We start from the raw sequence: 23,753 nt of genomic DNA on the forward strand, positions 1-23,753 counted from the left end.
CTCAAACCCACGAACTGTGAGATCATGACCTGAGCTGAAGCTGGACGCTTAACCGACTGAGCCACCCAGGCGCCCCATATTCCCTTGCTTATTCTTGCTCATAGAGCTATAGGCTTAGATCCAAATCCTCAGATTCTGCCCCCGGACTTTTCTCTTTCTCAAAACATCTGAGAGATTTCCAATTTTCCAATTCTTTGATTTTGTTGAATATTGAACATATCTCTTGTGGATATCCAGAATGGAGTTCTAAAGCCTGGCATTTCAGCAGCACTGATTCTATGGACATCTAACATGTCACCACCTCAGCTTGATCACCTCTTGATATCTAGATTTTCCTAAATATAGAAATAAAATTTAAGAATATGCGAAAATGTGTCAAGCTGCAAACAAGCTTTTTTCTTAATTTGGAGCGCACCCCCCCACACACACACGCTCTCTGTATGAAACTCTCTCTCTTTACATTGGCGAAAAACAAGGCCTATGCTTGTTCCAATCATTATAAAGTGACCTCAATATTCTTTTGAAAATTTTCTTGTAAGTTCCCAAGTAATAATTTTTTAAAGGCTTCTGTATTTTTATACATGATGTCAATGGCATATCCTCATTTTTCTATGTTATGTTGATACTGTTGGCTTGAAGACATAAGCAGGCTTTTTAAAAATAGTTTTTACTGTACCACTAGCTTCTGCCTGAAAATACCCTTACCCACATCTACCTGGCAATTAAAAGTAATTGGACCCCAGAGATGATACATGTGCAGCTTTTCAACTTTATTCAGTTATCTTTCTTTTATTTTATTTGTAAAGATGGAATTAGTACTCAAGCAGATAAACACTCCAGCAGTTATGCCAATTTGAGGTTTTTTTTAAGCCATGGATATGGAATGATAACCCTTCCATTATAAATCCTTTTCCATAAGAGCCAAATGTGGAATTAAAGGCAGAAATAAAGGAATGTGCAACTCAAAGGTTGTGCTCATTTCAGTAAAGATAGCCTCAGCCCGTTCTGTGCTCCCCATCAATCCACCCTTTATTGCACGCATGCCCCCGGCTCCACAACCTCTTCTGCATAACGAGGGACAAAAGCAGGGCTGGTTAGTAGCCACATTATTCTTTAAGAAATCATCCTCTTGGTGGGGGCGCCTCCGTAGTAGCTCAGTCCGTTAGCGTCTGCCTTCAGACGTGTTACCATCAGAGAAACCATTAGATGGAATTCTCTCTTACATAGCAACTATTTCTGTGGTGTGAACAGCCATTTGTAAATTCCAGGAGCACTTTAGGCTATTTGTTAATAATGATGCAATCATATGCAGATCCATATAGGTACAGAGAGGAAAAAAATGCTATGTCATAGGCAAGGACTAAGAACTTGGAGAAAAATGTAAAATACCAATTCTTAACTCTTCTCGAGTTGGAATACACCCTATAGATTTGTTGCTAAAAATCACTACTTAAATAACACATCCTCATATAGGAAGAAATGGTATCTTTTGATTGAAATATATGAAATATTTTTTTCTAAAAATGTAAAGATCTCTCCTCTAACAGGTTCTCATATTTGTAGCATACCTCACATCACAGAGTAGAATAAATTATTTTCTAGGGCTTGAACCATGAAACCAATTCAAACACACACAAAAATGTTTTCTCCATGCTAACTTTAGCATCGGCCCAGGCCACGTAAGAAATCCCTCTCCAAACTCATGTTGCAGTAAGTCAGAATTCTAGTGGCTGACAGTTTGATATTCTCCAGTTCCGAGGGCCCTGGTTCACATGTTTGTGAGTCACTGTACTTGGGAACCATTTGAACAGAAGGGTTGGGAAGAGAAAAAGAGGAATGAGGATGACCGAGGTAGAAGACATGCTTTTTACTGTTGTCTTGATAATGTGGATTTGAGGTCAGCAAACAAGTGCCTGCTAGATGAGAGAAAATCAAGACATACAAAATAGGCCAGGAACCAGTCCTGGTGGGCCACAAAATGAGGAAGATATTAGACAGTTATAAAGAGGGCACACATGGAATAAAGGAGAGATTTCTTTGTATACTCTCCTCTTTGTCAGTCTCCCTTTTACTCTATGTGTGTCCTCTTTATAACTGTCCAATGTACAATAGAACACATTTACAGAATCTTGAAATTAAGAAGTAATTCCTGAAGCATGTCTATCAAGAAAATATATCTATCTTTAGGTATGTAAAATGATATTCAAAATATTTTACTTAAGATGTTCTACCATTGTTTTATTTGATGAGCATTTTAAAAAGTGAGTTGTTTTTCTGTTTGGTTTGGTTTGGTTTGGTTTTGGTATAAGTTTATCCATGACTTACGGCTTTTATTTTTTCCAGTAGTTGTTAATCTCCCTATGAGGTGTTTTCTACCAAAGGATTTTCTGGGATATAGTCTGATTTGGAAAAGAATATTATAGTCTTAAAAGACTCCTTTTACTGAATTTAGTAGGGTCAGTTTAATTTTTCACATAGATGGAAGTCATGGAGAGGTAGCAGGAATGTTTATTATTAAATACCAACAGCTGCGTGTGTTCACGGTGCACACGAATATGCCTATGGCATGCCAAACGCTTTTGTCTGAATTATCTCATTTAATCCCAAAAACAACTCTGAAAAAGTTTTCTACGTTTTTCTGATAGGAACATTTAAGCTTCTTTTAGAAAATTTATTTCCCCACCTTCAATTATAATATAGCCTCAAGTGCAAGTAAATACACCCATCATCTGCTATTATATATGTGACAGGGCTGAGACTAGCATGAGGCGAGGAAAGCAGTCACCTTGGGTTCAGAGTTTAAGGTGGCACCAAAAAAGAACTTAGTAATTAAGATAAATAACGTTTAAATGCAGTATTTAAAAAAAATTTAAAAACTGCCTCAGTGGATCCTGTGCCTCTATTGAACAGCCTTTCATTAGCCTTCCATTCCCCCAGGTAGCTCAGTCAGTTAAGTGCCTGACTCTTGATTTCCTCTCAGGTCACGATCTTGTAGTTCATGAGATTGAGCTCTCATCAGGCTCTGTGGTGACAGCATGGAGCCTGCTTGGGATTCTCTCTCTCTCCCCACCTCTCTATCTGCCCCTCCCCCCCCTTGCTCGCTCTCTCTCTCTCTCTCTCTCTCTCTCAAAATAAACAAACTAAAAAAAAAATCTGTGAACTGTGACTTAAATGTAATATACAAGATTTGTGTTAGGGTGGTAGAATTTGGGGTGATTTTTTGCCTACTTTCTGAAAATTATCTTTAATGTTACTGTCACAGTGTTTTAATAAGAAAAATAGGTTACTTAATTAGTACAGAGTTTATGTTTGAGATGACAGAAGGATTTTGAAATAGATATTGATAATGGTTGAACAATATTGTGAATGTAATTAATGCCACTAAAATGCACACTTGAACATGCTTAAAATGGCAAATTTTAGGATATATATCTAAAACCACAATTTGCAAAAACCTGAATACATTTCATAATCATCAGCATGGTTTAGTAGCCCCCAAGGAGTCCCCAGTGATCTCTGTCTTTTGGTCTTTACACTCCTGGGTAGTCCCTCCCACCTGGTACCAGTATTGGTCTTGGTGACCAGTAGCATGGGGCAGAAGTGATGGCACATTAGTGTTTAACTTAGGTTATAAAAGACTTCAGCTCCTTCCTTAGCTCTGCCCCCCGCCCCCCAATCAGTGGCTCTGCAGAGGCTGGCTGCCGTGTCAACAGCCCTGTGGAAAGGCCCACATGGGGAGGAGCTAAGCCTCTTACCAACAGCCATGCATTGGGCCGTCCTGGGAGTGGATTCACCAAGCCCAACCAAGCCTCAAATGACTAGCTCTGGACATCAGCTTGACTGCAACCTCATGAGAGATCCTGAGCCAGAACTACCCAGTTAAACCGCCCTGGGATTCTTGAACCTCAGAAACTGTGATAATAAGTACTCATTGTTTAAAGAAAAGAAAAAAATTTTTTTTATAATAGTTTATTGTCAAATTGGTTTCCATACAACACCCAGTGCTTCTCCCCACAAGTGCCCCCCTACATGACCATCACCCCTTTCCCCCCTCTCCCTCCCCCTTCAGCCTTCAATTCGTTTTCAGTATTCAATAGTCTCTCATGATTTGTGTCCCTCACTCTCCCCAGCTTTCTTTCCCCTTTCCCCTCCCTATGGTCCTCTGTTAGGTTTGTCCTGTTAGACCTATGAGTGCAAACATATGGTATCTGTCCTTTTCTGCCTGACTTATTTTGCTTAGCATGACACCCTTGAGGTCCATCCACTTTCCTACAAATGGCCAGATTTCATTCTTTCTCCTTGCCATGTAATACTCCATTGTGTATATATACCACATCTTCTTGATCCACTCATCAGGTGATGGACATTTAGGCTCTTTCCATGATTTCGCTATTGTAGATAGTGCCGCTGTGAACATTGGGGTACATGTGCTAAGAAAAGAAAAAATTTTAATTCCCACCCAACTTTTATAGCTGTACCCATGAGTATGCAAGAAAAACCAACAGCTTTTCCCCTATACTTGAGGTCTTATTTTCTCCTGTTAATGGAAGTTCTTGGTGCAGCAAACATTATAAAAACAAGTGTGGTATATAAAAAGGAGAGATGTGTAGTAAAGTGAAAAAAATGGTTTTCATCCTAGCATCCCAGTATGATAGTCATGAAGCTGAGTGCATCACTAGGACTTGGCCTCATATAAAATGCCTACAACCGTGTTTTTCCATATGGAGATTTGGTAAAACTAACTGCAATATTTAGAGAATAGTGAGTGAAAAGTAAATACCCCATGGTTTAAAAAAAAAAAAAAAGCATACACCCTAAATAGGCAAAACATATTCACAGATATCCAAATTTGTTGGCAGTAATTTTTTTTTCTTTACTAGGGGGAAATCGAAAAGCTAATATGACCTCAATATGAACTTGAGTTTGACTTTCAGGGGTTTAAAGAGAGCTTTTAAAATTCAGGTTTTGAAAGGAAATTTTATCATGTAAAAAATATATGAGGTGATAAAAACTACAAAGGAGTAAAATGCTATATTTGCTCAGACCTGTAAACACATCTAATTGATAAAAACTCATTACTTCCAGATTGTAGACTTATGAGATGTTTTTATTTTCCTTTACCTGTTTCAGGATTTTCTGATTTCTCTAGAATGACTGTGTCTTGCTTTTATAATGAGGAGAAAAAGGTAAAAATCAAGCCTTCAGAAGGATGATACAGAGGAGAGAGCATCAGCACCTGAGGCCCGTAATGTGCTCTGTCTGTCACTTTGCCATGTGACCTTGGCTGTGCTGCTCCTCCTTTCTGAGCCTCAGTTTCCTCATGTGTAAGGACGGACAGTGATGATCATCTCATGGCTTGGTATATGAATAGACAGATAAGTAAAGAGTCTCTAGCACATAGTAAATGCTCAACAAATGCTCTTTCCTCCTTTGCATATCTTCCCACAGTATTTAGAACAAGGGTGTCATTTGCTGGCTGGTCATGTCCTTTCTGATAATCAGGGAACATCAGATAATTCAACCGGCAGGTGATTCAGAGTAGAGTCTGGAAGACACTCTCTGACAGGGAAGATGCTCCTTGTAAGAGCAATAGACACTGAAAGGAATTTGACTTTCATTCCTAAAGATCATCAGGTCCTTTATAAAGGATGTTCAACTATCAACAGCCCTAACCCAATTCTTGTTTTGGACATAAGTATACAGTTCTTTTTTACATCATAATGAAATCAGGTATTTTCAAGTTCCAGATGCAATGTCATAAGATAAAAGGAGCTGAAATTAGAATCCCCAGAAAATATAGTCTTTGTTTGCCTTGAACTAAACTCAACAACCCATAATAAGCTCTGACCTAACTAAAGTTTCTTTCTTATTGATTTAAATGGGAGCACTGGTTTTAATGATTTTCTCTAATCCTAACCATTTAATACCTTTAATCTACAAGATGACAATTTTTTTTTAAGGAATAAGGAGACATCTCTTCTGTATCAGCACGGGTGCTAAATTGCGTATCTTGTACCTTAATTTTTCTTAGTATCTTGGATCATGTCCAGTGTCTAAGGAAATAAACATGTGAAGTGAGTTCTGTGGAATGTTAACTGTGCTGGTATTTTTCTTCCTTTTATCAAGCCCAAGATTCACCAAAATTGATATAAATTCACCATGCCTTCTTTAAAAAGTGTAACAGTAAGGCATTCTTCCTGTAGGAGCTGGACTGTAAAAGGTGATTTCCTTTTACTCCATTTGGTTTAAGCCTGTAAAAAGCATTATGTGAAAAATCTGATATATTTGTTAGGGTATTTATTGCATTACTACGTTATATTTGCAGTTTTCAGTGAAAGGTTTATTGAGAACATAAACTTTGAAGAGGTTTTGTTCAGGATTAAACATACATTTTTCCTCTCTTTTGGTGAAATAATATCACACAAAATGATGCCTTTGGGAGCTATTTTTAGCACTGTTTATAGTCAGAGGATGCACCGTTCCATTCTGGTGAAGCAGATATCAGCTCCCAAAACCAGCCTCTGATGATGAGATTTGTAACTTCCATAGGGTTTCCAAGGAATAAAAGGCTGTGAAGTTAAGCAGTTCCCATTAACTCAATTTAACATAATATAGATGCACCAATAAGTTACACAGTTTTGCAGCCCTTTGTAGTCAGAGTGTTTTTCATACTGTTCATGTAATTTGGACTAAATATTTAGAACATGTCCATCTGAAATGTAAAACATAAGCCATTGCTAAGGTTTAATATGCATTAATTTTTATTACATGCATTAATTCTTTTTATAAATTAAGATTTGAATTTAAACTCCGAATACAATCTTTTATCATCAAAAATGAGAATGGTCTTTTTCAGAATAAATAGTGCTATAATCAGTCACTTAGAATTCTGGAAAATTGGTTCATCTTTATTGTCTAAGTAGCATAAATATAAAAAAATATCAAGAGTAGAACATTCATTAACACTTTGCTTCACTCTTGATTTTGTAAGAATGTTTTGAAAATTTGTGAAGCAGGTAAAATAATCTGATGATCACTTTAAGCAAGTTATGGTAAGAAAAGGTCAATCTTCACAGCAGTCCTATGAAGTAGAAGAGAGTTATTAATTTTATCCTGATCTATATCCAGAAGTTGGAAAGGTTACAAGTTGCCCTTGAGCTAGCGATGGAGTTCTACACAGGGAAGGTCATATGGTTATGGCTTTGTGGTTACGAAGGTCTAGTGTTTATGATTAGATATGACAATAAACAAAATAACTTGGTTGTTGAAAATCAGTTCTGTTGAATGAACATCATTTGGGTTTTGTGGGTATTCTACACTGACTTGTGAGTTTAGAATATTAAGTATTCTGTAAGTTTTATCCTTCTGATTGCAAGGGTTAGTTATTACTAATATATTTTTACTCATTTCTCATATTGAAATAAAATGTGACCCTTTCTCTCATGTCCTTCAGTCAGGATTAAACACTAATTATTTGTACCTCTTCTGCTGTAAACTACATATTAAAGTAAAATACTCAAAAAAGTATAGGATCATATCACTAGTCCACTAAATCTATGAGTCTTTTCTAAAACATAACTGAGGTACAAGTATAATGCCTGACAGGTTTGTACCATTCCTGTAGAAGAAAAATGTCAATATTTGGTAAGCTCTAACAAATCTTAGAGAGATTTTTAAAAATTATATTATTTAGACAGATTTAGAGGTTGTGTACCTATTAGTTATATGTAAGATATTAAAACATAAAACTTTATGGGGGTATCTGGGTGGCTCAGTCGGTTAAGCATCTGACTTCGGCTCAGGTCGTGATCTCATGGTCCATGGGTTCAGGCCCTGTAGGGAGCTCTGTGCTGACAGCTCAGAGCCTGGAGCCTGCTTCACATTCTGTGTCTCCCTTTCTCTCTCTCTGCCCCTCTCCTGCTCATGCTCTGTCTCTCTCTGTCTCTCAAAAATAAACAAACGTATAAATAATAAATAAATAAATGAAACTTTACAACTAAAAAAAGTAACTGCTACTAGGCACTGAGAAGAATTGGAGAGGAAATTAACATGGAATGTCTGCAAAAATAATGTAGTGAACTTGTTAACTATCTCCTTCCTATAAACAGGTTAAATGAAAGCATGATCTGTCTTTGTAGTAGTTAAGTAAAAATAAGCTTAAATACACAACAGCTTTTGTTGAAATCAATATAACAAGAGGTTCACTTATATTTGCTTGTCTTCATGAATATTTTATGATAATACCTATATCAGAAGACTTATAAAATGTAAATATGAAAATCTATAGCTTCATATTAGTATATGGGAAAGGCTAGTATAACCATGTGCTAAGTTAGCCAATTTGTAAAAGCCAAACCACTTTTTTACATGATTTTAGAGTGCACTTAAACATTGCAAAGACATCTATTTTCTAGAGAGGGTAGAAAATAGTAATAAATAAAATTAAAACTAGGAGATTTGGGATAAATATTATCTAATTAAGCTCTGAAGTCCAAATCAAGAATTTAATATTTTCCTTTTTCTGTCCCACTTTTTGGCAGTTTATAATACTGTTGAGTGTCAGTGGTAGTGTTTTCAAAAAGTTAATGATTCACATCCTGCTGAGGACTCTCCAGCACTTTCCATACTTTTCTACCAGATAGAGTTTACTGTGATGGCAACTATGTATTGAGTAAGGGTTAGGTCTGAAGGACAGACTGAGAAGTTTGGATTACCACAACTAACTTTGGGATCTATTTATCTTATGCATGTAAAAGCTGGACTCCCTTTATTGTCTTTACTTAATATAGGGCAATGCAGGTGTTAACAAGAATGTAGAAATAAGAGTCTCTATAGAAATAGAGTTCAGAATTAAAGAATGAGAGAAATATAGAAAAATGTTAGGTATCCTTAAGGAAAACTTTAAAATAACCCAGTAAGCCTCTTACCAACTTGGTAACGCACATCTTGTTGTAGGTGTGTGTATGCATATAAGGTATTAGTAGTAAATCTTTGGTGTGATATGTAATAGGCACTAAGACTCAAGAGTCACAAACCTAGATACTCTTCATTTTGATGCTTTGATTATCTGGATCAAATAAAATAACACATGTGAAAGCACTTTGTAAACTGTAGAGTTCCTTATCTCTAGCATTAGCATTGTATAGCATTTTGACAGTCAGGTGAACTGACCGCTGTAGGAATGAGAGTCTTCCAGGGAGATTGTGTCATTAAACAGTTTCACCAGAATAAATGAATAGGAATTGAACAATTTTCTATGCACAACAACCTATTTATGGAAACTAATATAAAAATGTTATCTGTTTACCCTGAGGGGAGGAATCTCATTAATTTTGTTTTTTTTACAGCGGTGCATTGGCAAAGGAAGTCCCAGCATTAAATAACTCTGTGTGTTCATTATTAATGTAACTAAGAGTCTTGCCTCTCTTTTCACTGCACAGCCTAGCACCTGGGCTTGAAAAGTTCACTGCCCAGGCCTAAACCTTTCCTTATTAGTCTTTATCTTTCCCCAAAGTTTATTCTGACCCCTCTTTGCAAAATGAATAAATCTGAGCCTATTTTCTAAAAATAAGTCACATTTGAAAAATCAGTGATTTTATGACCACAGTCCTCCCTCTAAGTCAAAACCTTTGATAAGAAGGTAATTAAATGAGCATTCTGCTTTTGATTGTAGACAAGAAAAAGTACTACATCTGACAGTCCAGGTTAGTACAATTGAGATAGCCTGCCTTTATGGGTGGGAGGACTTCTTAACAAATCATTTTCAAGAGATTAATTGCTGTATAATCTGGTGACCAGTGCCCGTGTTGGCATCTTTGCCACAGTGACAATATGTGTACTGTCAAATGAAAGGTCCCAGGCCCCTAGCTTTGCTCTGTGAAGAGTGTGACAGTGAGTAAAGTGTGAATATAGAGACCTTCCACATCTCACTCAGGTTGCTTTATTTCCAGTCCTGTGTGACCAAGCTCATAGAATGTTCCACATAGAGGCCCACAGTGTATGTAGTTCTATGCTATCGTAGGATGCAGTAAAGAATATTCTACAAATTTTTGTTCCCTCTTACTTCCTCTTCAACTTTTATATGGAAGGTAGAGTCTCCATTGAGTGCTCTAAATAAATGGAACTTAGAACACCTCTACTCTTTATGTCTAGCTTTCATGAGCTAAAATATTAGTAAATCCCAGTGAAGATTTTTTTAGAGATATTTAGAAGGTGATTCTTGGGAATAAAATGTGACTTGTCTTAGTTGTTCCAAAAGCAGATGTATCATCAATTTTAGAGAAAGTGTCTTCAAACCACAGTGTAAAAAAAAAATCCCAAAAAACAAACACAAAAAACCCCTTGTACTCCTAGCTTAAAAAGGAGCTTGTACTCCTGTCTTAAAAAGGCAAGAATCAATTTCCTTCTTAGAGAGAGAGAGAGAGAGAAAGGGAGAGAAAGAAAAATGAAGAAAAGAGAGAGAGGGAGGCACAGAATCTGGAGCAGGCTCCAGGCTCCGAGCTGTCAGCACAGAGCCTGACGTGGGGCTCAGACTCACAAACTACAAGATCATAACCTGAGCCAAAGTTGGACGCTTAACCAACTGAGCAACCCAAGTGCCCCTAGGAGATGTATACTTTGAAGATGTACCTTAAGGACTGGGCTTTGACCTTAAGATGTTTTTGCTCAGAAATGATTGCTTTCTTTTTAAATGCATGTTTCTCAGGTAAAGTTTCTGTAGGTGTAACAGTTAATATACTCTGTCCCGAAGCAAACACTCAGTTATCCAGCAGATGTCCTGTTTACTCCCAGGCTATACTGGGAAGCACGCCTCGCAGGAAGCAGCCTTTGCTGCCTCACCATAGCTGCACTCTTCGTCTTTTCTGCCCCATCACAGACATCCTTCACCTTCAGGTCTGTCTTCTTGGTCAGTCTCCTTTAATCTGGCAAAACACTCTAGATTTACTTTGCTCTTTGTTTTCTGGATGGCTTAGAAACTTAGGTGAGCTTTCAAGGCAGTTAGTTGACAGGTTGAGTGAAGTGAGGCAAGCATGAGCTCACCATCCAGAATTATAAAACATCTGAGAAAAAATCATTGTGAGTGAGGGTCAGTAGCAAAAACATCAAAATTGGCTACCTCATCCAGAACTTCAGAAATTGGAAATTATGAGACATAAAGCATAGCTATATTTAAAATGCTATAAAGAAAGAAAAAGATCAAATCTAAAACTTGAACAAGAAACCATCAAAACTGGACACACACATTTGTCAAAGACTTTAAAAGAACATATAAAAACAAAATGAACGAGGAAGACAGCCTATTAGATGCAGCTGATTAAAGAATTAGTTGAACTGGAAGATAGCTCTGAAGTTGTTACTCAGAATGGCGAGCACAGGGAGAGACAGAAGGAAAATACGAATGAACAAGTAAAGACATGGAAAATTTTAGAAAATGGCATTACGTTGTGGTTACATATTGAGAGAAGGGATAGAATGGAGATAGATAATATTCGAAAAGTAATGGCTGATATTTTTTCCAGAATTGTTGAAAGACATGAAGCGTCATATTCAGGGAACACTGAATACCAAGCAGGTGAAATCAAAGAACACCTTACAGTGCAGTCGTAAAAGGAGGAAGATAAGAGCTGGCGGCCGCAACAGCAGAAGCCAGTGAAATAATATCTTCAGAGTAGGGGAAAATGCTTTGAACCTACAGCCAAACTATTATCCTGTCTGAAAACAAAACTGAGAGAATTTGCCACTAAGAAGTTTGTCATGGAAAGAACTTCTGACGTGTATTTCAGATACAAAAAAACTAAGGAAGAGAAGGAACATATGAAACATGAGAAGAAAGGTGATTAAATAAATTATAGACGTGGATAAATCTAAGTAATAATAATGATAGTGGCCTTTAATGTGTGTTTTTGAAAATCACAGAAAATAGGAATAAAATATGAGAGAATACCACACGAGAGATGTGACTAGTATCACAAGAAGTGAGGTGTTCCGATGTACTTATGTTGTTCAGCAGGAAGGTGAAACAACAGTTTAAACATTAAGCAGTTAAAGTGAAATGTTTAAAAAGGTAAGGAGCCACCCACTAGGAGAACTGAGGGTGAAGGTACAAAGTGTAGAAGTTTCTTCTCAGCTCCTTGATGGTAAAAAACAAAAACAGAACAAAACCAACTAACCCCAAACGCGGACACCCCTGGCTACAGGTTGGGCGGATCTGTGGTGGTCTTGGCCACATATTTATTAAGTTCTGAAGGCCAGTGGAGACCTGTCAGGAGCACAGCACTACCTCTGTACAGACAAGTGAACTATAGAAATTCATTACTGTTCCATCAGGAAGCTCCATGAGAGGGGTTAACTGCGACACAGGAGGATGGATTTCAAATCAGGAAAGCATTTTACGAGCATTCTGACCTAGATGGGCTAAACCTGGGGGAACGTCCTTTCTCTTGCCTCATTACTGGATTAAAGAATTGCTGCTGCTTGCTTGGGGGTTCATTTCATTTTCCATTACTCCCAACCTCTCGCTCAAAGCACAGAGAATTCCAAGTGTAGTTTGTATATTGAAGTAGAATACAGTTTCTTTACATCGCTTCTATATTCTGTATAATTTTTTCAGTTCTCTCATAATCCTATTGAGTGTTTTAAACTAAGTATGGCTGAGATGAACTGACCAACTCTTGTGAAATCTAGAGAGTCTAACCAGTGTGACCCTAAAGAAATTTACAGAAGAACTTAAGAAGTCTGGCATTACCAAGTAGTAAGACTATGTGAAACAACCTGGCCATCTGCTCTTGTGGAGAAAGCAGGCACGCAGGGTCTGGACTGACCATTTGATGGTGGTGCACTGCCATCCAGCCAGGCTGTTGAGGGCTGGTTAGGTTTCATAAAAATGAAGTTTCTTGAAGAACCTGGTCATTGTGTCACCGTCAGCAGTTGCGGGTCTTGGGAGAGCACTAATCTGGTTGTCCTAGCGTTAATTGAAGGTGGCATAAAATATAAAGATGCAGCAAAGTTTATAAGGCAAATTAGAGTAGCACTTTTAAGAGCAAGCAACTTTTTGTCCCTCTTTTTGTACTTTTGTACTTCTTCGATACCAGTAGTCACAAAAACTGTGGTTACAGTCAATACAATGGGGCTACCTGATGGTATTGGCTTGGAAATGGAGCTTAAGACAGGACCCAGTTTATCATACATATTAGCCAATGCGTAGGCTTGGTGAATGGTAAATCTAATGACGCTTTCATAGGAGTATCGTTAAGCAGTTTTATCCGACCTCAAGCTTGGCAGAATTGCAGCTTCTGTGTTTGGATTATCATCGGCCTGTTTGGAAACTTAGCAGAGGATTCTTGCTGTTCAGCATTTAAAACATGCTTATCGATTTTATCAGTTGACCTTTTCTGAAAGCGTGCAGTTTGAGTTATAAGTCTTCACATCTATTTACGTGCCAGAATCGTATCAATATGTAAAAAATTTAAAGAGATTGGGTGCCAAAAGACCCAGCCACAATACTTGTATGTTTTTAATATGATACAGAATTAAAATTCAAGAACTATGGGCAACAATCTAGAGCTTCTGTGGTTTATCCCTTCCGACATTTCCGACATTGACGGCAGGGCCCATATGGCTCTTTGCCTGCTACTTTCTGTTTATGTCTCTCCCATTTAAAACGGTATTCATCAGGTTGTGTAACCACTGGTTTTCTTGGCTTTTGACCAAGTCTTATAATGATTTTTTAACATCTTTCTCTGAATCTCATTTCGTGGTATTATGAAAACCTCCATTTTGAAAGTCACAAACCTCTGTTTGAAAGTTTTCCGTAAAGTCCACATTGTAACAGAAGCACCTATCTTTAACATCTCCAGACAGAAACCCCTTAAAGTTAATTGAATGTTTGCACTTCGGGGTGCAAGTTAAAAGAGAGCATGGAAAAGGATGAGAGTGAGCTATTAAGTACTTGTAGTGAAAAGTCGTGCTTGTCTTGTGTAGGATGTATTGAATATGCCCTTTAGTAAATGTTTGTTTTTATTTTTTTATTTAAAAATTTTTTATGTCTTTATTTATTTATTTATTTTTTTTTTTGGAGAGAGAGAGACAGAGAGTGAAGTGGGGAGGGGCAGAGAGAGAGGGAGACACAGAATCTGAAGCAGGATCCAGGCTCCAAGCTTTCAGCACAAAGCCCAGCATGGGCCTTAAACCCATGGACTGAGATCATGACCTGAGCTGAAGTCAGACGCTCAACCAACTGAGCCACCCAGCCACCCCAGTAAATGTTTGTTTTTAAAGCAAACATGCTTTGTTCTTGTAGCTCAAATAATTCTTAATCATAAAATTTCTGAAAATTCTATAATTTTTTTCTATTTTTATTGGAAGTTGTTTCCCTCTATTGTTGTTTAAAGTGTGAACTTTGTCCTTCTCTCATAATCTTTCTTGTAAAAAGAGAAGTTAGTTTCTGCTAATGAATTGGTAATATTTTATTTTCCCATTGATCTATGTAGCAATATTTGTATACTTGATCATTTGTCTTATATAATTGATAAGATGGTACTTGTATTAATGTTCAATCATATATTTATAATTTCTGGAATGTAGGATTGTAGTTCTTTGGGAAAAATAATTTGTCAGCATCCATCAGCTTGTAAAAACTTAGTGCAAGAGTTTAAGCATTTAAATAAATATTGCAGTGCAAAAAAGGAAAGAAAGAAAAAGCTAAGAGTAATCATTAAACAGATGGAAATAGAAGGTGTGACTTCTAGAACAGAGAATGGAAATCTTCAGTTTTAAAATTCAACTTAAGGGGCACCTGGGTGGCTCAGTCGGTTGTGTCCGGCTTCCGGCTTCGGCTCCGGCTCAGGTCATGATCTCACGGTTCGTGGGTTCAAGCCCCGCGTCGGGCTCTGTGCTGACAGCTAGCTCAAAGCCTGGAGCCTGCTTCAGATTCTGTATCCCCTTCTCTCTCTGACCCTCCCCTGCTTGCGCGCTCTCTCTCTGTCTCTCAAAAATAAATAAAAAACATTAAAACAATTTTTTTGATTCAACTTAAAAGAAGGAAGGAAAAAAGAAAAAACATAAAAAAGAATAAAATAGAATGCAATACTACGATGTTAGCAATAATTCCAAATATAGCAGTAATCACAAAATGGAAATGGACTAAATTTTCTCCTTGGATAAGTATTAAATCCAGCTATATATACTAGTTGTGAAAGAGATACCTTAAAATTATGGATAGAAAACATTAAGAGTAAGAAGATAACAAAGGTACCCAAGGCAAGTACTAAACAAAAGCTGAGATAGTTATATTAAGATAAAAAATGAACTTTAGTCCAAAAGCTTTACTGAAAATAAAGAAGGTCACTACAGAGAAATTAAAGACTAAATTTACCAGGGAAAGATAAAAGTGCTAACTATTATGCATCAAATTACCCAGCTTTAGAATATATAAAACAAAACTTAATGGAATCACAAAGGAAGATTTTTAAATAAATCATCACAATGAGAGTGAAGACAGCTGTAATCATCTAGCATTCTGACAACATGTACTTATGGCTTGGGATACGATGTCCAAATAAGGTGTCCTGGATATGTCATATCTCAAACAGCTGGGATGGACTCCAGAAGTGGTTCAGGTAATGACACAGACTTTGGTGTTGAAAATGCAGAGAGTTGGAATAAAAGTGGTTCTCAAAATGCAAGTGAGGAAATAGCAAACCTTCTAAATTAAAATAATGTCATGATAATTTAAATATTTGTATATAATCTGAATATCACAAATAAGCATTTGATTATCGTATCCACATGAAAGTTTGACCTTAGTCAATTTGGGGGAGGAGAAATGGGATTGTCTTAATATTGTTAATTGTTTAGGTATTATATGCACTAGGTCTGAATGTGGTCAACAGTTAGTTATACGGACGGGGTCACAGCATGCTGGAGCTGGAAGAACCGCAGACATGAGGTGCTTCATCACTCTTGTAACAGAATCGAGGCAAAAACTCAAATCTTGTCTCAGTCTGGCACTGTTACTGCGTGTGATCAAAGCTATGTAAAATTGGTACCAATGGTTATGTTCACCATGAATATATGTAAATGTACATTCAATATAACTGCAGCTTTTACCATGAAGTCTACCTAATCTCAAACTTTGCATTTGGTATTTTAAAAGATGTTAATAAGTTTATAATAATGAAAATTTTAGGAAGAGGAAGCAACAATTTGGATAGCTCTGGCCCCTCTTAAAGGAGGGGGGCGCAAAACTAGAGAATTTAGAGAATGCTTCCTTCTCCTGTGGACAAATTTGTCTTTGCCAGGCAGAGACATTTAAAACCAATCCACTGATCAGTTGCCAAATACTGAACCCATCTGAAAGCCCTTCACTTGTGAAGATTTAGAGAGGCCTCTTAGGTGGGGTCCTCAGAGTAGTATTTTTCTTTGCTCTTTGCCTGCTTCTTTTGCTCCCCAGAAGGGGAGAACTGTTATTTAAGAAAGTTCATTGACCATGTGCTTAGTAGCTTCAAAACTTTTGAAAAGATAACTCACCCGCAGATGCAACTTGCCCCCATGCTCTCTGGCTCTCTTGGAGAGCACCTTGTTTATTGCACCTTGCTGCAGAAACTCAGGAGTCCACAGGTTGCCTTTAGAAATTTTTTGAGAGCATAACAAATGCAATGCACTTTAGAGCCAAGTAATTGTAGATGGGTTTAAATCCACTCAATGTGCTAAGAGCAATGTGCTTAGAGCAATCCATGACTTTCTCTGACTCCCACTTAGCTTGCACCGCCGTTAGATGGAGACAGAGTGCCCTTGGTCAACAAATAAATATGAGGGTGTGTGGAAAGTGCCTAGGAAGGTGCATGACACGTGTTCAACCACTTATCAGTGTCAGCCTTTATCAAGAATATTTCTATTATCATTTTTATGTTAATTATCTGATCTTGATTTTGCTGACTGTGAAATAGAGATTCCACGAAAACTAAGAGGGGCTAGACTATGTGATCTGGTATGCATTTGGAAGTTGTACCACATGGGAGATTTGACTTCTCTGCTTTTTTGGTCATCTTGACACACATATTTTCTATCTACTATTGTTTTAATGATCATCTTGAATTAATTCAGCCCCATATGGGTTATACATATTCCCTATATTAACCTCTATGCTATTGTTATGATAGTTGATATTTGACAGGGTACTTATGCCAATAATTTTATATTCAATGAAGAAAATGTAAATTCTTAGAGGAAAAGTAACAGTAACTAGAGAACTTAATAGTAGTTTTATTTTAAGTCTCCTAGTTATTTTGTATTAATTTTCCTATAAATGTATCCAGATGTGTATGCAATAGGTAGATTCTATGAACATATTCTGGCAACTCTTTGAGAAATAATCTCCTGAAATTACCTTGGGACCTTGTTCTCTCCTGAAAGTATCAGCCCTTTACTTATAGTAGAAATGTTTTAAATCAATGAGATAAAGATATCAGGAGTAAAAGCTAGTTAAAATTAACACATACTCTGAAAACTAACAGGAATTCTGCTTCTTTTTATTTTCAGCAGATAATTTCATTTGTTTTTTTGGCCAGGAATAAGTAAGTTCCAAAAACAATTAGGTGAACTTAATGTCTTATTTAGTGGTTTTTCTTGTTTGGTCTGATCTCGCTCTATTTTGCTTGTGTTTTCAGGCTCAGCTATGTGAATTATGCAGAGGATCTGGCCTCCAAGCTCTTACAATGTTCCCCAAAGAACAGGCTATCAGCACAGGCTGCCTTGAACCACGAGTATTTTAGTGACCTGCCCCCACGGCTATGGGAACTGACCGACAGTGAGTATGACAGATCTGAAACATCCAATCACAGCAGCCGTATCTTTGTAACATCTGTGCGTAACATACTTGTAGAGGATTCGTGTTTTTATATGTGCATATGTAAGATTAGCTATGTTTGCATATGCATTACATGTACACATATACGTGTGTATTTATATAAAGGGCTTGGGGAAGAACTAGTGAGAGAGAGAGAGAATGAGGGAAAGGGAGTCATGTGCGTATATATGTAGTGGAATCCTGCCATTCAATTCCTAGCTTACCAGACAGAGGAAGAAAATGGATTCCTTTTTTTTGCTATCTCTGCTCTGCAGTCTGCTACTGCATGTCTTTGTATTTGATTATGTATGTGTCCAAAAGAATGATCTGAGCAGTCATAAAGGAAAAGGAAAATATGATTTACATATTTAGTGCTTTGTGGATGCAGTACTTTTTAACTGGCTGCAGTACACAGAGGAGAAACGATTCATTTTTGTTTGATTCTCAGAGACCATCTTGGTTGTAACAATAACGGTAAAAGGGCTGCTATGCAGTGAGCTGGCGAGGAGTTGGCAATTGGCTAATGCACTGAATTGACATGTAAGAACTGAAGACTTGTAATTCATTTTAACTACAAATGCTCTTGGTATTCATACAGACAGCTCCTCTCTGGATCTTTTTAAAACAAAACACATTCCTGGGTGGGTTTTTGTTTTGTTTTTACAAAAGTGTTCATATTTATACAGCCTTTTTCAATTACATTTTAAATATTTGGGAGATTTATGGCTGGGAGGATCTCATCTTTCTTCCAAAGTGTGAAACAGAATTCTTGTGAAATTTTGCAAAACACTATTGCAGTAAGAACATTTTTGTTCAATGGTGATGCGTTCTTTCCAAATCCCAGTTCTACATAGTCCTTCTCATACTCTTTTCTGACTGCCTTAATAACTAATATACTCGGTGTGTGCATAGATACTTATAATACATTCATTAATCCTTGGGTACTACTTACCATACATAACAGTAAGTTATTTATGGGTATATAACAAAGTTATTTAATCTCCTGGACTTTCACCTTTTTCTCCCACTGTAGTATTAGATTTTCCTTGATAACAGTACCCTTTATTTTTCAGCTAAGTCCCAAGTAACAACTCCTCTTGGGTATTGCTACCCTAAATCATTTTTGATATCCCACATTTAGTTTGAATTTCTTTTCTTTTTGCCCTAAACTGCCTGTAGATATATTAATCCACTACTCCCCGTTATGCTTAGTAGATCTTCTTTAACATTTTATATGTTCCCAACCCATAGTTTTTCTATATTCTGCCCTACTTTCTTTCTAAAAGTCTACCCACTAACCATTATGCTAGCTATTCCCATTTTTTTTTAATTAAAGATAAAATTTCTATGGAAAAACAATGAATTAATGACATATCTTCCTATACTGGAAAACAGAGATATAAATGGGCTCATTCGTTTTGGGCTCATCAAATTCAAACATATGGTTTGTTTTCCCATTTAGTATAACTTGTAACTTGATATCACTCCCTCCGTGGTGACATCTCAATCCCATCTGACTCGATGATTGAGTTTAAGCCAGGATTTTGATGGTCTATGAATTCTGAATTCTGTAGTGGTACTTTTCTGTTAATATGGACTTATTACCCACTTGCCACTTAGTTTATCAGCCAGTGGCTAAATCCAGTTTCTATCAGGAAGTAAATGACGGCACATTATCACTCGGCAGCAGGCTGCCGCTGGAGACAGCCTTGTCCTCGTCATTAACAAGCACAATGTATGCAGAACACCAGAGGGGAATTAAAACCACAAAAAATACCTCAGGGTGGTATTTTTAATATGAGAATTTAATTTGTAATTTCACAGATTAAGAATTTTGGCTGCATTAATCCCTTTATCAGCTCACAGCAGGCTATTTGCAGAAGCATAGGCATAAGGCGATATTCACTGGCAGAAACACGCCTTCGCATAACGTTAAACATCAGGAGCAGTGAAACCTTTTGAAGGGGGGAGAATAAAGATGAAAAATCATTATATTTTTAAAGCAAGATTCTGCTAAATGCCTCCGGTAACAATTTTGAGTTACAGAAATGCTATTTCTGTGTCTAGTAGATAATCATTATGAGGCATAAATCCAGTCGCAAGAAAGGACAATCCCAGTGTTAAATACTATAGTTATTTCCATTTAGAACAACGTGGAAGTCCTTGTAAACATGTTTACAAAACAAAATTCCTAGATTTTGGAAACTTCAGGAACGAAGGTGAAATGACTGCTTTCGGGGACTCTGTTATCTAGGTTAATATTCTGAAGACTATATTTAGAAATTATTCAAATTAAATTTCACATTGGAACTGAGTCTTCTAAAAGTTCACCCCCCTGGCAAATGGCAGCGGCAAGGGCGATACCCTCATGTGCTTCCTTTTCAAGGAGCTTTGGAAGGAGATCCACCTGGGAAGAAGTGTTGCAGAACCAATGAATGGATTGTCTTGAGCAACCAAGTACTGGTTTAGGTTCATCAACTTCAGGAGCCTCACTGCATTGGTCCGCTAAGGCTGCTATAACAAAACATACCTTACACTGTGGGGACTTAAAGAATTAACATTTATTTCTCTGGAGGCTGGGATGTCCACGATTAAGCATGATTAAGGTGCTGGCATATTTTGTTCCTGGGGAAGCCTCTTCCAGGCTTGCAGAAGGCCATCTTGCTATATCCTTGCATGGCAGAGAGAACAATCTCTGTCCCTCTCTCCCTCTTCTTATAAAGCCACGAATCTCATCATGTGGACACCACCCTCACGACCTTATCTAAACCTCATTACCACCCAAAGACCCCATCTCCAAACACCATTCACACTGGGGATGAAGGCTTCAACATACGAATTTGGGAGGAACACAATTCAGTTCACAGTGCTTATGTTCTTGAAGATTATAGCATTTTTTAAAGAAGTTCCACAAACAGAAAATACTTATGCAAACGGAAGCAAAGCCAAGTTAAAAGGAGAAAATTGGAACAAAAATAAGTTAAAAGCGGGCTTAAGCCTTGTTGACCTACTTTAATATATCAGACTGTGACAAGCATATCAAGTGTTAAAATCTTGGTTACACAGAGCATGCAGTTGTTCCATGGGTTAATATAAAAATTAACTTGTATGCTTATGCCAGGCGCTTATTTGCTTTGGAAGAACATTTAACAATATAGTATCTTTCTTCCTTGTGCTGTCCCTTAATCTCACCAGTTTACATAATACCAGAACTTAGAAGTAATGTGTCAGTGTGCCACCAAAGGGGGAATTATAAATTTATTGAGCAAGAATAGTGATACCTGGGGATCTGCTAGTTGAAGCTGGCTAATTCTGGTGGCACCCTGTCATTCTCCCTCTGTCCTGAAACCCCAACAGCCTTGCCCCACTTCTTCACAGAAATTTAATTGCAGGGAAGTAAACGGAGGGCTGATTTAGAAGAAATTCATTACTTTTCCCAAATACACCACAGGGCATTCTCCTGTGTATACTATCAAGTTACATAAATTATTGAAGCTGAACTACCCTTGTCAAAGTAAATGAACAAAATACACTTCATAGCGCAGAGTCCTTGATTTTATTACATTCATTTGCTAATTCACAAAACTCAGATCCACAGGAAAAGAAGGCCAACAAATTGGTGCAGCCAGAAGAGCACTGAACTGGGAATCAGGCCACCTGGGTTCTTAGCTCCACGTGGTCACTAGCTCGGCAACTTTGGGCAAGTACCTTAGTGCCCGTGGGTTTCTGATGTCTCATTTAGAGACCCAGTGGTCCCTAAGGACCTTTCTAGTTCTAATCTAGTTTGTAAGTTTTCCTACTCTTTCCTATATATTATCCTAAAACAACATTGTGCCTTTAATGTAGCTCTATGCTGTCTTCTTAAAGGTAGGAAAATAAATAAGAATAAGAATATATAAACATAAGTAAAAATTTAAAAAATAAAACAAACACACCCAGTTCAAATGTATTTGCTGCTTGTAGTTCCTAGCCTTCCATTCTCTTATGAATCCCCTCCCCCCCTTTTTTTTTTAAGTTTATTTTGAGAGAGAAAGAGAGAGTGGGCAGGAGAGGGGTAGAGACAAGGAGAGAAAGAATGCCAAGCAGACTCCACACCATCCGCTCAGAGCCCATCACGGGGCTCGAGCTCACGAACTGTGAGATCATGACCTGAGCTGAAAGGAAGAGTTGAGCACTTAACCAGCTGAGCCAGCCAGGCACCCCTCTTGTGAATCCTTCTGACCTGGGCTTTGGTGCCCAAGACTCCGGAACTGATGTTCTCAAAGTCTCTGTCCTGGTCTTTTCCCAGCCCTCATCTCAGTCCATCAACAGAATTCAACACAGTTGTCTACTATCCCTTCCTGGTAACATTTCCTTCACTTGGATTCCAGGACAGGACTCTCTCATGGCTTCCCTTTTGCTTCTCTAAACTCTCCCTTTTAGACTTCTTTGTGAAGTTCTCATTTGCCAGACCTCTCACTGTTAGAGTGCCCTGGGGCGTAATCCTCAGCACTTCCAACCTTCATACCCTCCCTGGAGCCTATATGATCTCATTCAGTCTCATGATTTAAGTATCACCTATACACTGACAGCTTCCAGACTTCTGTCTCCAGCCCCACCTTCCTTGACTCCAGACTTGCTTGTTCAACCAGCTACTCAACATCTCCATGTGGCCCTCTAGGAGCCATCTCAAACTGAATACTTCTGAAATTGAACTCTTGATCTTTTCTCCCAGGCCTGCTCCTCCTATACTCTTCCTCTTGTCAGTAAATGGCAACGTCATCCTTCCAACTGGTGCTTGAAGTCTCCTTTTTTGTCACATTTAGTGCAATTAGTCCACAGACAGTGTTGGCGCTAGAACATACCATTCCTACTCTCTGATCCTCTGCTGCTCACTCTTTCTCTCTCTCAAAAAAAATAAACTAATAAAAAAGTGGAGGGTGGGTGCATGAGTGGCTCAGTTAAACATCCGACTCTTGTTTTCAGCTCAGGTCATGATCTCATGGTTCGTTGAATTTGATGCCCACATTGGGCTTTGCCTTGACAGTGCAGAGCTGCTTGGAATTCTCTCTCTTCCTCTCTCTGCCTCTCCCCTGTTTGCTCTCTCTCTCCCTCTTTCTCTCTCTCTCCAAAAAAAATAAACACACACACACACACCATTCCTTACTTCTTTACTGCTTTCACCCTGCCCCAAGTCACTCACCATCTTCTTCTACCTGTATTTTTTAAATTGTTTTGATGTTTGCTTATTTTTGAGAGCAACAATTCTAATTTATACACTGCAGGATTCCAAAATATCTAGAACAGTGTGGGGCTCAGTAAGTGTTTCTCCAGTGAATGAGCGAAATAATGGCATAGATAAGGGGCACGATATGTTGTTTCCAATCTAAGTTAATTGTTCTAGATCAGAGAAATACAAGCAAGACTATCACTTCATGGTATTGCGATCTCATATGTGCGTATAAATCTATGTAAATGTGCCTGTGGCTGTTACCACTTGACATTTCAGAGACCCAACACATACCACAGTGTTCCCTGTGCAGGATATCTAGAATTGCATCTCAGTCTCCATTTTTTAGAACAAAAGATTATTTATAGATTATAGGCATATCTATAAATATATAAATGGCAACTTTTCATTCTGTCCACAGTGTCTTCTATTTTTACCGTCCCAAATGTAAGACTGCAGCCAGAAGCTGGAGAAAGCATGCGGGCCTTTGGGAAAAACAATAGTTATGGCAAAAGTCTATCAAATAGCAAGCACTGATGAGCACAACCTTCTCAAGAGAGCACAGGTAAGATGACCTACTTTGCCTGAAAGTAATAATGAATAGATATTGAACAGATCTTTTACATGAAAGATTTCAGATTCATTTTTTTCCCCTAAATGTCTTATGAATCTCTTGTGTTCATTATTGCATTCATCATA

The 23,753-nt window shown here is 37.8% G+C and overlaps 1 protein-coding gene across 5 annotated transcripts in view; it reads left to right on the top strand.

The window, feature by feature from the left end:
• The window catches only part of CDK14 (cyclin dependent kinase 14), a 583,363-nt gene that overhangs the window by 477,758 nt on the left and 81,852 nt on the right, over window positions 1–23,753 (top strand). For all 5 annotated transcript variants that reach the window (XM_029928660.1, XM_029928646.1, XM_029928637.1 and 2 more), the window contains 2 exons: window positions 17,667–17,806; window positions 23,476–23,619. In XM_029928660.1, coding sequence (XP_029784520.1) covers window positions 17,667–17,806; window positions 23,476–23,591 — 256 coding nt within the window. In that variant the 3' untranslated portion in view covers window positions 23,592–23,619. The remainder of the gene's footprint in view (window positions 1–17,666; window positions 17,807–23,475; window positions 23,620–23,753) is intronic.

The sequence above is a fragment of the Suricata suricatta genome, chromosome 2 (assembly GCF_006229205.1).
Source record: "Suricata suricatta isolate VVHF042 chromosome 2, meerkat_22Aug2017_6uvM2_HiC, whole genome shotgun sequence".
Classification (NCBI taxonomy): Eukaryota; Metazoa; Chordata; class Mammalia; order Carnivora; family Herpestidae; genus Suricata; species Suricata suricatta.